Source organism: Ctenocephalides felis, unplaced genomic scaffold, assembly GCF_003426905.1.
Source record: "Ctenocephalides felis isolate EL2017-DRISC unplaced genomic scaffold, ASM342690v1 CF-g0.4_SCAFFOLD_01170, whole genome shotgun sequence".
NCBI classification, from domain to species: domain Eukaryota; kingdom Metazoa; phylum Arthropoda; class Insecta; order Siphonaptera; family Pulicidae; genus Ctenocephalides; species Ctenocephalides felis.
The window spans coordinates 72,855,828-72,870,308 of record NW_020537324.1 but is presented as its reverse complement, the minus strand read 5'-3'; the positions used below and the strand labels follow the sequence as shown (position 1 = coordinate 72,870,308).

Genomic DNA, 14,481 nt, shown 5'->3' with positions numbered 1-14,481 from the left:
AAATTTTCATTTTCGATTTTTTTGCGATTACTATAACTTACCCTACGGAAGTTAAAAATCTAAACATATTCAAAAAAAAAATTAAAAAATACAATTTTTTTTCATGTAACTAAAAATACACGCGATGTTGGGTGGTGGAAGTCCAAAAATCCTTAAAAAATCGATCACGTGACTAATGGACGCCCCCTAATGTAAGCAACTATTGTAGATTATTAAAATTTGAACAAAAAAATTTGTTTTTACATTATTGAAAAACGAACACGTGCCAAATACATGCGTAGAATATTTTCTAAATAATTCTAATTTTAAGTATGTTTTATAATTCAACCACTTTTCGTAGGCCATACAAAAATTCATTAAAATCGTAAATATTTTTTTTAGCAAACAATTATGAAGAAACGGTCTGTCCGATGTTTACACAAAATAAATCAGCACGATTCCCAAATAATACTGTTCGAATAGTTTTAGAATTTTCAAAAACAGCACAAGATTTTAGGAGTAAACGCTGACAAAAAAATTGCACTTTTCTGATAATTACAAAGAAACGGCTCGGCTGATCGTATAAAAAATCAAACCAATGCGAGTGCTTATCAAGTTTCATCAAATATTTTTTAAATTTTTGAAATCGACTCAGACGTTTTTGAAAAGAGTTGAAAGGTCTAATTTTAACAAACTTCAAGAAAACGTTCAAAATTTGATGATTTTTTTATTTTAGTATGTCCTACAAGACACTCATTCGATTCAGAATGGCAGAAAACATGAAATTAGTAAATTAAATAAGAGAGAAAAAAACTGCACTTTGCTGTTAATTATAAATATAGAAAGAAACTGCTAAATGGCTTGGCCGATCCTCTCGTAAAATTAATCAAAATGAGATTCATCAAATGGTTTTGAAATTTTTCAAATCAGCTCAACTTTGACGATTTTTTTTAAATTAAACAACTGTAAACAAATGTCGTAGGACTGTAATATTTTAGTATGTTCTATAAGACCATGATATCTATCGTAAAAAAAGTCTTATCAAAATCGTCAAAAAAAAAGTTCAACAAATAATTACAAGAAAACGGCTCGGCTGATCTTTACCAAAAACTAATCAGCGCGATTCCTAAGCAATATCTTTCGAAGGGTTTATGAATTTTCAAAATCGATTCAGAATTGTGAGGTGAAACTTACACTTAAAATTTCAGTTTTTTTTTTGTTAATTACATAGAAAGGGCTTGGCTGATCGACGCACAAAACTAATAAACGCTAGTCCTTATCAAGATACATCAAATGGCTTTTGAAATTTTGAAATCGGTCCAGCTGTTTTTGAGAAAACATCGAGACCGAAAAATCTGTTACACACACACATTTTTATCCAAAATCGGTCTCATTCGATTCAGAATGGCTCGAAATGTCGAGACAACATAGAATCAATAAATCGGATTTTTTGGCAAAAGCATAATTAATAGCAGATTAATAAAAATTTTACTGATTCCAAAATTATGAAGGTCATTTCGACATCACAGATAAATGGTGAATGTGAACCCGTTCGGCGAGATATTTTATCGAAATGAAATTATGTAACCCACCAGTCGGATAATAGAAATTTAAGCACTAAGAATTTTTGTACATGAAAAAATTACAAGAAAAACACATTGGTGTATGTAATTAAATTATAGGCGTGTATATACGATTTTTTCACTAGAAAAATTGACTAGATTTAGACCCCACACTGGTAGAAGGGTTAAGAGAAAATCTTGATCACAAATCAATACAAAAAATGTGAATTTTTGCCTTTGACATATTGTCAACATATGCGGGCGTTGACACGTGTCTTAAATGTGATACTTTCTAAATTGCTTCGAATATGGTAATAGGTAAAAAAATCCCTAGACAAATATTTAGACTATTGCACCACATTAATTTAGTCCACTTTTTACTTATTTAACACTTAAAACCTAAATTGAGCACATACACTTATCACGAACAATATGGTAGTGATAAATCATTTTGCAAATCATTGCACTTTAGGCAAAATAATTTTTAAATAAATATTTTCCGTGGTAGTACTAGTAATTTTTCTATGATTTTACATATCGATCACAACTTAAATATTAAAGAGATTAAACCCAGCTGTTTTTATCACAGTCACGGGTCCAAATAAAGAATCGTACACAAGATCTGAGAGACTATATATAGCCATGAGGGCATGAACCACCCACGTGCATTATTATACACCCGGCAAAAAAACTATCACCACATCGAATTTATATTAAAAAACATTTATAACAACTAAAATCAATACGTGATCACGTTAAAATTATCAAATGCCATATGAATCGTTCGTGAAATCATCGAGTGAAAGAGCTCTGAATACGTACTATTTAAAATTCCACACACAAGGTCATTTATAACAATTTAAACGTAACGAGTATTAAATTACATAAAACACTTGTTAAAATCACTTAATATGTTAACTAAAAACCACAATTCAACACTTAGAAGTTTATAAAATTATTTAAAACTAATGAATATTTTAGGTTAAAATAATTGGCAACCGGCCATGTGCACTAGAGTCGCCGACAGCGGCCATCTTTGAATACCGTCTATGACGATCTTGTGGCTTGTGGCAGAAATTATTCTCATAACCTAACAAAAATTTTTGAAATCATCCATTTCGATTTTAAACAGGCAAATTACAAGAGAACGGATAAATATAATTAAATTTTAGTAAAAACCTAATAAAATAATCATATTCTGCATACGCTTATAAAAATTCCATCACTCAATGTACTTACACTTCCGACGCGCCATATTTGAATCTTTGAAAAGTCTGCAAAGCAAAGGACTGTACCCTAACTTCAGCAAATATAGAAATAATTCTTGAGAAATACTTTTTCAAAACATTTTAACTCAACATTTTAACTTGATTATGTTATGCAACACATAATTTTTATTTCTATATTCACTGTATCCTATACACAAAGGCAGCAACAGTGCACTTCACTTACTTCTGCAGTAATGATGCAGAAACTAAAATTTAAATCCTTTATAGGAGGGGAATGTTTATGTGTTATGTAAGACCCTTGCAATGACCATGACAATGACAGTGACATTATTAAAAAAGAATATGCTTGTGTGAATTTTTTTAAACCTCTTACTAAAACTGCTAATTTTTAAAATTACTTTCCACTTTTATCTGTACTCTTGTAACAATGATAGATGATGGTATAAAGATTTATTGCTTTTTTTAAGATTTAAAAATGACTTAAAATTCATGTTTCTACACTAGAATACCTATCTGTTAATAAGTATTAACATATATTTAATAATTAATATTATTACTTACATATTGCTTCAGTGTTAGCTACTGGCAAATCTTGTCCATTTGGCTTGTCAGACACTACTTTCGTGTTAGAGTTTTCTTTCTTTGCAACACTAGTTTCTGTTCTCAATTTCACTTCACTTTCACTATTACGTTTAGATTTAGGTTGGTTTTCTTTGCCAGTTGGTGGCTTAGAAGTGTCAGTTTTAATTTCAGCATTTTGATTCTGATCAGCACTTTTATTCTGTTGTTTCCTATTCTGCACTTTAGAATCAGAACCTTGCGATAATACTATGTTTTTCATAGATTTCGATGAATGTTTTGGCACTATTTCTACAGAAGGTCCATCAGACATTGCTGATACAACAGGAGTAGTATTATTACCAATTACCACTGGTATGCTACGTTGGGCTTGTTGGTTTTCAGGAATGAATTCTCTCGTACTCGCCTGCAACTTGCTATCACTTACACTGATTTCACTTTTTACATCTTTTAGAATCATTTTGCTTTCATTGGAATAGTCGTCCTCGATTAAACCTTGTTCAATGAAACCTAATTTACCTACACCTTGAGTTAATATCTGCATATCTCCACTAACAACTTTGGCATTGGACATAATTTTTGGCTCAGAATGATTATGTTGATTAATCATAGTCATGTCTGGTGGACATACTTGAACACTACCGTCCATTGTGTCACCCCCTGAAGGTACTCCAATCAGGTGAGCTTCGTCATGAGTTCTCGAATTGCTCTCATCTTTTTCCACCATGAGAGCAACTCTGGCTGCAAATTCTGCTGCAACCTCTGGATTAGGCACCTAATGGTAAAAGAATAAGAATTTATTAGCAAACAAGATAAATAATTATGCAAGTAATTCAATATATTACATTACTATCAAGGTCTAGCAATTTTAATTTAAGTATTTTAAATTCTAAAGCACATTATTAACAAACGTTTGCTAAATAATAAATTTTTTTGATATGAGATAATAATATATAATATTAAATGATATAATAATTAATACCATTATCTTTATATCTTTAGCAATAAAATATTTGAAGTGCATTTCAACTGCATCTAACAATGTGCAATTTAATATCTCATGAAATAATAATATAATCTGTCTGTATTAATTAAAGAATGACCACATAAATTTGAGTCAAATATTAGAAACAATATACTTCTTTTTCCCTACTAACAGCATTTATATTTTGTAATCATCATTTACATTTTAAATCAAATAACTCCTTTAATAAATTTATATCTTAAAAAATCCCAAGTTTGGATTATTGTGCTTTCAGAAACGCTCTGAAAATTTCTAAAAGAAGGTTCTAAGACTTTTTATTCCCTATTATAATATTTTCATTCATTTAATGATATTTTAAATCAAATAACTCCTTTAATAAATTTATATCTTAAAAAATCCCAAGTTTGGATTATTGCACTTCCAGAAACGCTCTAAAGGTTTCTAAAAGAAGATTCTAAGACTTTTTATTCCCTATTATAATATTTTCATTCATTTAATGATATTTTAAATCAAATAACTCCTTTAATAAATTTATATCCTAAAAAATCCCAAGTTTGGATTATTGCACTTTCAGAAATGCTCTAAAAGTTTCTAAAAGAAGATTCTAAGACTATTTATTCCCTATTATAATATTTTCATTCATTTAATGATATTTTAAATCAAATATCTCCTTTAATAAATTTATATCTTAAAAAATCCCAAGTCTGTAGTATTGCACTTTCAAAAACGCTCTAAAAGCTTCTAAAAGAAGATTCTAAGACTTTTTATTCCCTATTATAATATTTTCATTCATTTAATGATATTTTAAATCAAATAACTCCTTTAATAAATTTATATCTTAAAAAATCCCAAGTCTGTATTATTGCGCTCTCAGAAACGCTCTAAAAGTTTCTAAAAGAAGATTCTAAGACTTTTTATTCCCTATTATAATATTTTCATTCATTTAATGATATTTTGAATCAAATAACTCCTTTAATAAATTTATATCTTAAAAAATCCCAAGTTTGGATTATTGTACTTTCAGAAACGCTATAAAAGTTTCTAAAAGAAGATTCTAAAACTTTTTATTCCCTATTATAATATTTTCATTCATTTAATGATATTTTAAATCAAATAACTCCTATAATAAATTTATATCTTAAAAATCCCAAGTATGGAATATTGCATGTTTAGAAACTGTTATATTATTCTACTTGGAATTATTTATTGTTAAATACTAACAGGCTGAGGAGTTTGTCTTTCGCTAGAATCTTCACTTTCGTCTGTAGACTTTTCATCTAACACTTCCTCTAGAACGTCTTTCCCTGAAAAGAAAATTATGCAATAAATAATTAAATACATAAATATTTAACAAAGTATTATAAATGTATTATATTTTTTTTCTTTCTTTGGCCTGTTTTCCAACATTATTAAATCTACATATTGTATCAGTCTATTATTTAATTTAAAATATTCGTTCTTAATATTCACACTTCTATCAAGGTCTTCAAAAACTCAGGACAAAAATATGTTGGTTAAAATTGTTATCTCAATATATAGTTATAAATGTTGGAATTATTGATAATCTGGATTTACATATTGTAAGAGTGTAGTGTAATTATGTGTTAATATTTCTATGTAAGTCCTTTAGTTTTATATACATTTTCTTCTAATTAATTATACAACTTTCTTTTGCTTCTTCCAGTGAATGTGGATATAGACCAAAAAGTATACATGAACAATATTCTTCTTCATAATTGCTTTAATTAAGTGCTTGAACCAACATAACTTTTAAAATAAATTTATTATAAGCACACAAAACTATAAATAATAACATTTACAAAATCTTAGTTAGAACAAAGAGGTAATGATTATAATTTTACAAACCTGAATCAGGATTTACTATTTTTATGGCATGTTTCCTCCTTTGATTTTTTGGTGCTTTATTTAATTGAGTAGTTTGATGCTGGTGTTGAGTCAGTACAGATCCTGAAAGAAAAACAATGAAATTATTTACATTTAGACCAAATTATTTATTTTATGTTGTAATATACATTTACATATATAATAATGATATGTAGAATATATATATATATATATATATATATATATATATATATATATGTATGTATACTTTGTATAGATATTTTATATGATTTCTCATACCAGGTACTTCTGTCTGTCTGAGATGTATAAAATTTATATTAAAATTCATCATCTTTATAATAAAAATCATCAAATAATTATATCAGAGATATTTCAGTATTGTAATTATAAGAAAATAGTATCACACTGAATTGTAACTCAATGTCATGAATACTGAATGGAAATAAAACAAATATTAAGTTAAAATAAATAAAAATGTAAAATTTTGTGGGTAAAAAGTATGTATTTACTTTGCTATTTTATAAGCCTGTTAGAAATATTTTTTTCAACTTAAAAATTGAATTGAATGATTGATGTTAAAGTTTTAGTTAAAATAAGCTAATTTGTTTTTTTGCTCTTCCTCATGAGACAATATGTAGCAACTTACTTAACAAAAATATTTTGGGATAATAATTGAAAAAGTTTCCTGAATGCTCATTGCATCAAATTACTTTATAAAATATATTATAAATTTAATAAAATATCAAAATTTAAGAAATTAATCAAAAAATTATAATATATTCTTAAGGGGGTGTTCTAGACAAAAAAATTCAAGAAATTGATTTTTTTCATATTTTCAAAATTTATCTATTCAAGGATATATGAGCACGATTTTTCAGAATATTTTCAAAGTATTTTTGGAAATATAGATACATTAGAAAAGCTTGACCACAATAATCCTCCTCGGTGTAAAAGTCTTAGAAGTTATTAAACCAATTTATGCGAATTTATTATCAGAAGACTTATTGAATCGATGTTTAAATTGACAAACTCAAAATATAAATGAAGAGTTGAACTTTTTCAAAATATATTCGTTTTACGCGAAACTTCAAACACGTTTTTCTCGAAACCATCTTTTTCGTGATACCCACAATTTCTCAACTTCTACTGGATTGATTTAATTGAAATTTTTACCAAGTCTTCTTTATAGACTTATCATCAGTATAAACTACTGCTCATCAAGTCAGATTTTTACTATTTTATAAAAATTAGAGAGCATAAAAAAAAGTGAAGAATTCTTTTTAGACAGTCGCTATTTTGAGAAAAAAATATTTTAACTTGTCCCTACTTTGTACGATTATGACATTATTTTAGATTAATAATCTTTCTTTTATCTATTGGATTATTTGGAGAGCTATAATCAGAGGTATGGTCAAGTGAAATATTACAGAAATAAATTTACGTGCTTACAGAATTAAAACTTTTTGACTGTTATTAGTTTTTAATTTTTTTCTACATTCTTAAAACATTAATAATATAATGTCTAATAGTTTCGCACAAAATTTATGCATCTAGACAAGAATCACTAGTCACAAAAAAATCGCGAAATATTAAATATCTCCCACGGGCGAGGAGGGTTTATAGTAAAATATCGCGTGTATTTATTTATTACCTGAATTTTTTAAAAAATCCAAACAATTTAAAAAAAAATTCAACGATTTTACAATTTTTTCTCGTAACTATAAATACACGTTATATTTTGTGGGGGAGGGGGGTAATTTTGAATAATACCAAGGAGAAGGGGGGTCCAAAAATCCTTAAAAAATCGATCACGTAATTAATGGATGCTCCCTTAAATGTACTACAAATTTATAGATATAAAGATTTAGTTATATCAAGTCGTCTGTAATAATGCTACTCTGCAGTATATTAATGTTTTTCACCCCCTTAAATGTACTATAATTTTGTAGATATAAAGATTTAGTTATATCAAATCATCTATAATATTACTACAACTTTTTTTTCTCTTACCCTGCATTGGCATCTGTTGTTGTTGTTGAACAGGCACTGCGGTGGGTACGTTTGTACCTTGTACAGGTCTGGGTGGTATACCCATTTGAGGTACAGAAAAATAATCTGCAAAATATAACATTATTTATTACCCATTCTATTAAACAAATATTCCAGTGTACATATTTGATTATTAATTACTTACAAGGTTGGGATGGCGAAGGTTGACTAAATGCATACGCCGGCATTTGATGCTGCGTATTGATTATTGGAAAATTTTGTAGATTAGAGTAATATCTGAAATAAAATAATTATTATTAAAATCGATACATGATGAATGAATATTTGAATGTGATCTTGATGAAACTCACTGTGTTGGTGTTGCTTGTCGTGGTGGGTACTGTCCTTGTGCCATCATTTGAGTGCTGAACATCATAGGAACCTGCGGATACATTGCTGCATGCTGTGGTAGATACTGGAAGAAAAAAATTAAAATAAATGCTAACATTATTTTATTACGTATCAATTGATCTAGAGATAAATTATATATTATATATATATATATATATATATCATGAAAGTTGCATCTTTAGAAGGTTATTCGCGGAGAGTTGTCTCATTCTCATAAATGTTTCTAACAGTGTCAACATTAGATCAGATCACAACCTATTACATGATTCATATTTAAATTTTTTACACTTTTTGACAAACAATTAATATCGACTTCCTTTTAAGATCAACAATTTAAGTATTCACACCCTAACATATAAAAACACACACATACAATCTCACATCTCTCGTTCAAGTGTTTACACGTGTTACAAAGGACACACCAGTTTCAATTAGTTAATTTTCAAAAGCCAATCGAACAACATCCAGAGAACAATATTATTTGTGTTTTCAAATAATAATTTTAAAAAAGACAAATCTTTTAGTAATTTTGATTTACAAAATTTAATTATTCGGCGGAAAATTAACTCACAAATTCATTTTTGTTAAAAAAGCTTGTTTAGTGAAAAAGTGCTAACAAATATTTCAAACATACAGGTAATTAATTCAACTTTGTCATTAACCTTTTCTTAAAAAATTTCCATAACTTTCAAAAAATTTTCTATTATGTTTAATATCCTGTTCTGATAATCCACTCATTTATTTTTATCATTTTTATCATTTTCATTTTGAACATATTATCATATTTCTGTACATTATTATATATTTTTTTTTTTTACAATCAATTCATTATTTAAGAAAAATCTATTTTCTTTTCCTAAACATGTTGTTTGCTAAAATCTCATCAAGATCATGTTTCTTGACAGATGTCCTGAAGATGGAACGTACCTAGTTCCGAAACGTCGACAATAAACAAATAATTAAATAAAGAAATTGTTTTTTTTAAAAAACTTTTCTTGTTTTTTATTTTGTATTATTTTTGGATTCTTGTTCGAAACTCTACAAAATATACACAAATCCAAGACTCTACCATTCAATATATATATATATATATATATATATATATATATATATATATATATATATATATTACTAAAATTGGAGTAACAGGAAAAAAACAAATACAACTTATAGACAATATTGTTTGATACTAGAGATGGGTAACTCACTCAGGAGTTACCACTCCGACAGCGTTTAAAAGTGCAGTAATTAATATTCCATTTCATTAATAAATATTCCAATAGAATAAAAAATACTTATAAATTAAATCTGTATAAAATGCGCATTAATTATATGATAACCCCTATATCATAGGTTTGTATTCGTGTATTTTTATAGCCTTACGTATGCTTATACCTTGCATTCTATAATCTATATTACACGCCTTACACATCTACCATACGCTAAATTCCATCTTACACTCTAAATCCCTACATTATATACCTATACGCCTAAATCTATTATTAACTTATCCCGACAATTTCCCTTACACGCTACATTAACCCTACCGGGATTCGAACCCGGGCGACGACCTTAACCACTACACCACCGTAACGCTTCGATCAATCGTGTTTTTTTCGCGTGTCCGCTCGCCATCTTAGTATTAATAACCTAATTAATTAGAAAATGACTCGCGGAAACAACAGTGCGTCCCTAATAATATTATTAATGGGGATATCCGATAGAGTAGTGGTTAAGGTGCGCGACCGCCACGCGGAGGTCCCGGGTTCAAATCCCGGTACAGACAATAGATAGGTACAGATAATACATAGGGTGTAAGGTAAACCTATATAATATAGGTGAATATATAAATAGTAGAAAGTAAGTTTTATAAGTAGTAAAAGGAATGTAGGTATATAATAAACTACTGACGGTATAGGTAACTCACACGGTATGATAGATAATAGATATCTATCTATGATATACAATAATATAGTAGAGTATGATAGGTAATAGAAATTGATTATCTATCATATTATTAGGTTAAGTCTTATAAAGTATTGCAATAAATCTTTAGTACTCATCATAAAAAATACTTGTAGGTGTTAATGAATACAATTAATACCACAATAAATATAATTAATAATATGTACTCATATAAATTATGTACTCAACGACTCTCTCATACTTGTACAATTTAATGTATAGACTAGGTGTATATAATAGAGTTAATTATAAGTTAATTATATAAGAAGTCAATATATTAGTTTTGTGAGTTCTTATCGAAATATATGAAATGCCTTTTAAACTTCTAAAATCGGTGCAGACACTTTAGAAAAAACGTGTAGGAAATGGTAATAGAAGTCCAAAAATCATTAAATCAGTAGGTCATATTTTCTGGCGAAAATAAACCTCTTCTTCAAAAAGTTAGAAAAAAGGAATGGACTTGATTGAATGTAGAAAAATCAGTAATGAAATTCATTTGAATTTCAATTTTTATAACATAATTAATTAAATAACATTTAATAGTGATTTTTAAAGGCTTATCTTTTATATTCTTTAAGGAACAAAATCGTTTTTAAAAGTCAAAAATTTTGTATGAGGGCTGCAACGTTTTTAGAAATGTTAAGATGGGACGTGACCCATAAAAATTGGAAAATACTGTCCTAGACCATCGATTGTATTACAAGAAGTTGCAAGTTTCAAAATTGATCCCTTTATAATCAATTTTTTTTTTGTTTCATAATAGGAATTGGAGATGAAAAATAAATAGCAACGTGATTAGCACTATATATATTATCATAATATGAGGTAAGGATATTAAATTATCAAAACGGTTTCCACGTGTAGATAAAAAACTAAGGAAAGAAATTATTCTTAACGCTATTTTTGCAATGTAAATATAATATTCTTTAAATATTCTATAAATTTCAAATAAGCTATAAATTACAAATAGGATCAAATACTTACTGATCTATGATGTGCAAGTCTCTGCGGCTGCTGAGGTTGCCCTTGAGGTCTGAAGGCTGGAAATGCATTTGGCGTGGTTCCCCTCACACTTGTTGCATTGGGCACAAAATTAGGCTAAAATCAGAAATAGAAATTAATATTTGAACTTTTTGGTAATAAATTAAACTAAACTAGTTGGTATTGGTATTTTGCCTTGAGGGTGTAAATAATCGACTTAATCAATAAAATATAAATTAATTTATGAGTGATTAAAAGTATTTCGAGTGGATTTATTACACATATTGGAAAACGAACGAACACGTTAACTCGGAGTATTTTCTAAAAGCAAATTTTCAAAAATCAATCATTTTTATAATTTAACCAGTTTCCGTTGGACTTTAATTATTTTGTATGTTCATTAGGACCAAGTACTCTGTCGTTATACCAAGTAAATCATCTATTTTATTTTCTCAAACTTTGCTGAATTTTTAAAATTAAACTACTTGTCGTAATGCCGTAATATTTTAGTATGTTCTATAAGACCATGATATATATCGGCAAAAAAAGTTCCATAAATATCGGCTTAAATTTTAGTTTCAACAGTTACAAGAAAACGGCTCGGTAGATTTTCACCTAAAAGTAATCAGTATAATTCCCAACTAATATCTTCCGAACAGGTTTTGATTTTTTTTAAATCGATTCTGTAGTATGTGCTTATTTGTTGACGAAAAGTTCAACCCTTTTTTCCAAATTACAAAGAAACGGCTGTTTTACAAAAAAAAGAAAAAAATCTGTTCACATACACACACACACATGTACATATTTTTTTCAAATTCGGTCTCATTCTTAATGTAAAAAATTGTATTATATAGTCAATTGCTTATTGGAGCAATTACTATCATTTATTCCCTGGTTATTTTTTTATTTATATATTTTTATTTATTTTTGATTTTTGTTGTTTTATATTTATGTACAATTTAGCCTTATATCTTACAGAATTCTGCCACTAATTTTGATCCTTGTATAATATTGAAAGAATAAAGTGTAACAATACTATTTTAGTCATACGACTACCTAAAAGATCTTTTCCGAATATGCTGCACGGTTATTAACTTCCCGAAGGAGAAGTTTATGTTTTCAACAAAAAATCCGATACGCTAATTTCATGTTTTCTCGACGTTTCAAGTCATTCTGAATCGAATGAGACCAAATTTGGAAAAAGTATGTGTGTGTGTGTGTGAACAGATTCTTGGCCGTAAATCGACGTCTTATCAAAAACGGCGATTTCAAAATTTAAAAGCCATACTATGTATCTCGATTGGGACTAGCGTTTATCAATTTTGCGCGACGATCAGCCTAGCCCTTTCTTTGTAAATAGCAGAAAAGTGAAAAATTTTTCGTCTACGTTTTAGCCCGTAGTTCTGGATCGATCTTGAAAATTCAAAAACTGTTCGAAAGATATTGGTGGGGAATCGTGCTGATGATTTGTTGGTAAAGATCAGCCGTGCCGTTTTCTTGTAATAAAGTGTTAAAAAAAATTTCTTCGACGATTTTTATTATTATTTTTCTGACGGTAGATACCATAGTCTTCTAGATCATACTAAAATATTAAGGCTCTACGACAATTGGTTTAACTTTAAAAATTCGTCAAAGTTTGCAAAACTTGGTATCGTTTTTTTGGCATTGTCAAAATTAGACCTTTCATCGACGTTTTCTCACAAATGTCTGAACCGATTTCAGACTTCGACGTATCTTGATGACGACTATCGGTTGCCAGTTTTGTGCGACGATCTGCCAAGTCGTTTCTTTGCAATTTGAAAAAAAGTGTTAAACTTTTCGTCCACATTTAAGCTCATCCTGCCGAATCGATTTTAAAAAATCAAAAACTGTTCGAAAGATATTAGTTTGGAATGGTACTGATTAGTTTCAGGTGAAAATCTACCGAGCCGTTTTCTTCTAATTAACCGTTCAAAAAAAATTTAAGCCGATTTTTATGGATTTTTTTTAGCGATATATACCATGGTCTTATAGAACTTACTGAAATATTACGGCCTTACGACAAATAGTTTGATTTTAAAAATTCATCAAAGTTTTGAGAAAATGAGTAGTTTTTATGGCGTTTGTTAAAATTAAACTTAGACGATTCACTTGGTATAACGATAGAGTACTTGGTCTTAATGAACATACTAAACCATTAAAGTCAAACGGAAACTGGTTCAATTAAAAAATATTGATTTTTGAAAGTTTGCTTTTAGAAAATACTCCGATTAACGTGTTTGTTTGTTTTCAATGATGTGCAATAAATCCACTCGGAATACTTTTAATCACTCATAAAATAATTTATTTTTTATTGTTTAAGCCGACATATCGGAAAGTTCATGTAACTTGCCTCAAGGCTAAATACCAAACCAACTAGTTTAAATTTTGACTTAGACCACTTTCATAATTATGGACACAATTGATATTGTAGTGTAGTAATTACTAACACTATATTATCATTTATCTTACGATTGTCATTTGCGGCTGCTGCTGCTGCATCTTGTTCAAGTCCTGCTGTTGCGGTTGCTGCTGCGACTGCTGCTGCTGCGGCGGCGTAGGCGGCGCGTTGGGCACCATGCCGCGGTGGGCCTGCTGCCCTTGCTGCTGCTGCTGCTGCTGTTGCTGCGTCTGCGGCGGAACGGCCTGGTTGGGTCCCGCCTGCGTCGGTACGAACCCGCCGCCGGGAGGTGTTGTTACATGGTACTCCGATCCTAGAAAAAAATTTATAAAATTATATTATTGAAAAATTAAAGGTTGAAACTATGTTCTGTATTTGTGAATAGTAATAATTCACTTTAACAAGGTTTGCTATAGTATACTACTATAGGATATATCGTACAAGGGTTAGATTGATTTAAATTAATCATACATTATGAAATGAAAAGTAAATACGTGTGATAGGTATGTAAATGTT

At 28.8% G+C, this 14,481-nt stretch overlaps 1 protein-coding gene across 1 annotated transcript in view; it reads right to left on the bottom strand.

The window, feature by feature from the left end:
• Nucleotides 1-3,257: 3,257 nt before the first annotated feature.
• Nucleotides 3,258-14,481, bottom strand: part of LOC113367625 (ras-interacting protein RIP3-like) — an 88,638-nt gene continuing 77,414 nt past the window's right edge. Inside the window, exons 3-11 of the mRNA XM_026609215.1 lie at nucleotides 14,037-14,278; nucleotides 11,550-11,663; nucleotides 8,561-8,664; nucleotides 8,395-8,486; nucleotides 8,211-8,315; nucleotides 6,201-6,302; nucleotides 5,556-5,638; nucleotides 3,332-4,124; nucleotides 3,258-3,283 (exon numbers count right to left, since the gene is read on the bottom strand). Coding sequence (XP_026465000.1) covers nucleotides 3,258-3,283; nucleotides 3,332-4,124; nucleotides 5,556-5,638; nucleotides 6,201-6,302; nucleotides 8,211-8,315; nucleotides 8,395-8,486; nucleotides 8,561-8,664; nucleotides 11,550-11,663; nucleotides 14,037-14,278 — 1,661 coding nt within the window. The remainder of the gene's footprint in view (nucleotides 3,284-3,331; nucleotides 4,125-5,555; nucleotides 5,639-6,200; nucleotides 6,303-8,210; nucleotides 8,316-8,394; nucleotides 8,487-8,560; nucleotides 8,665-11,549; nucleotides 11,664-14,036; nucleotides 14,279-14,481) is intronic.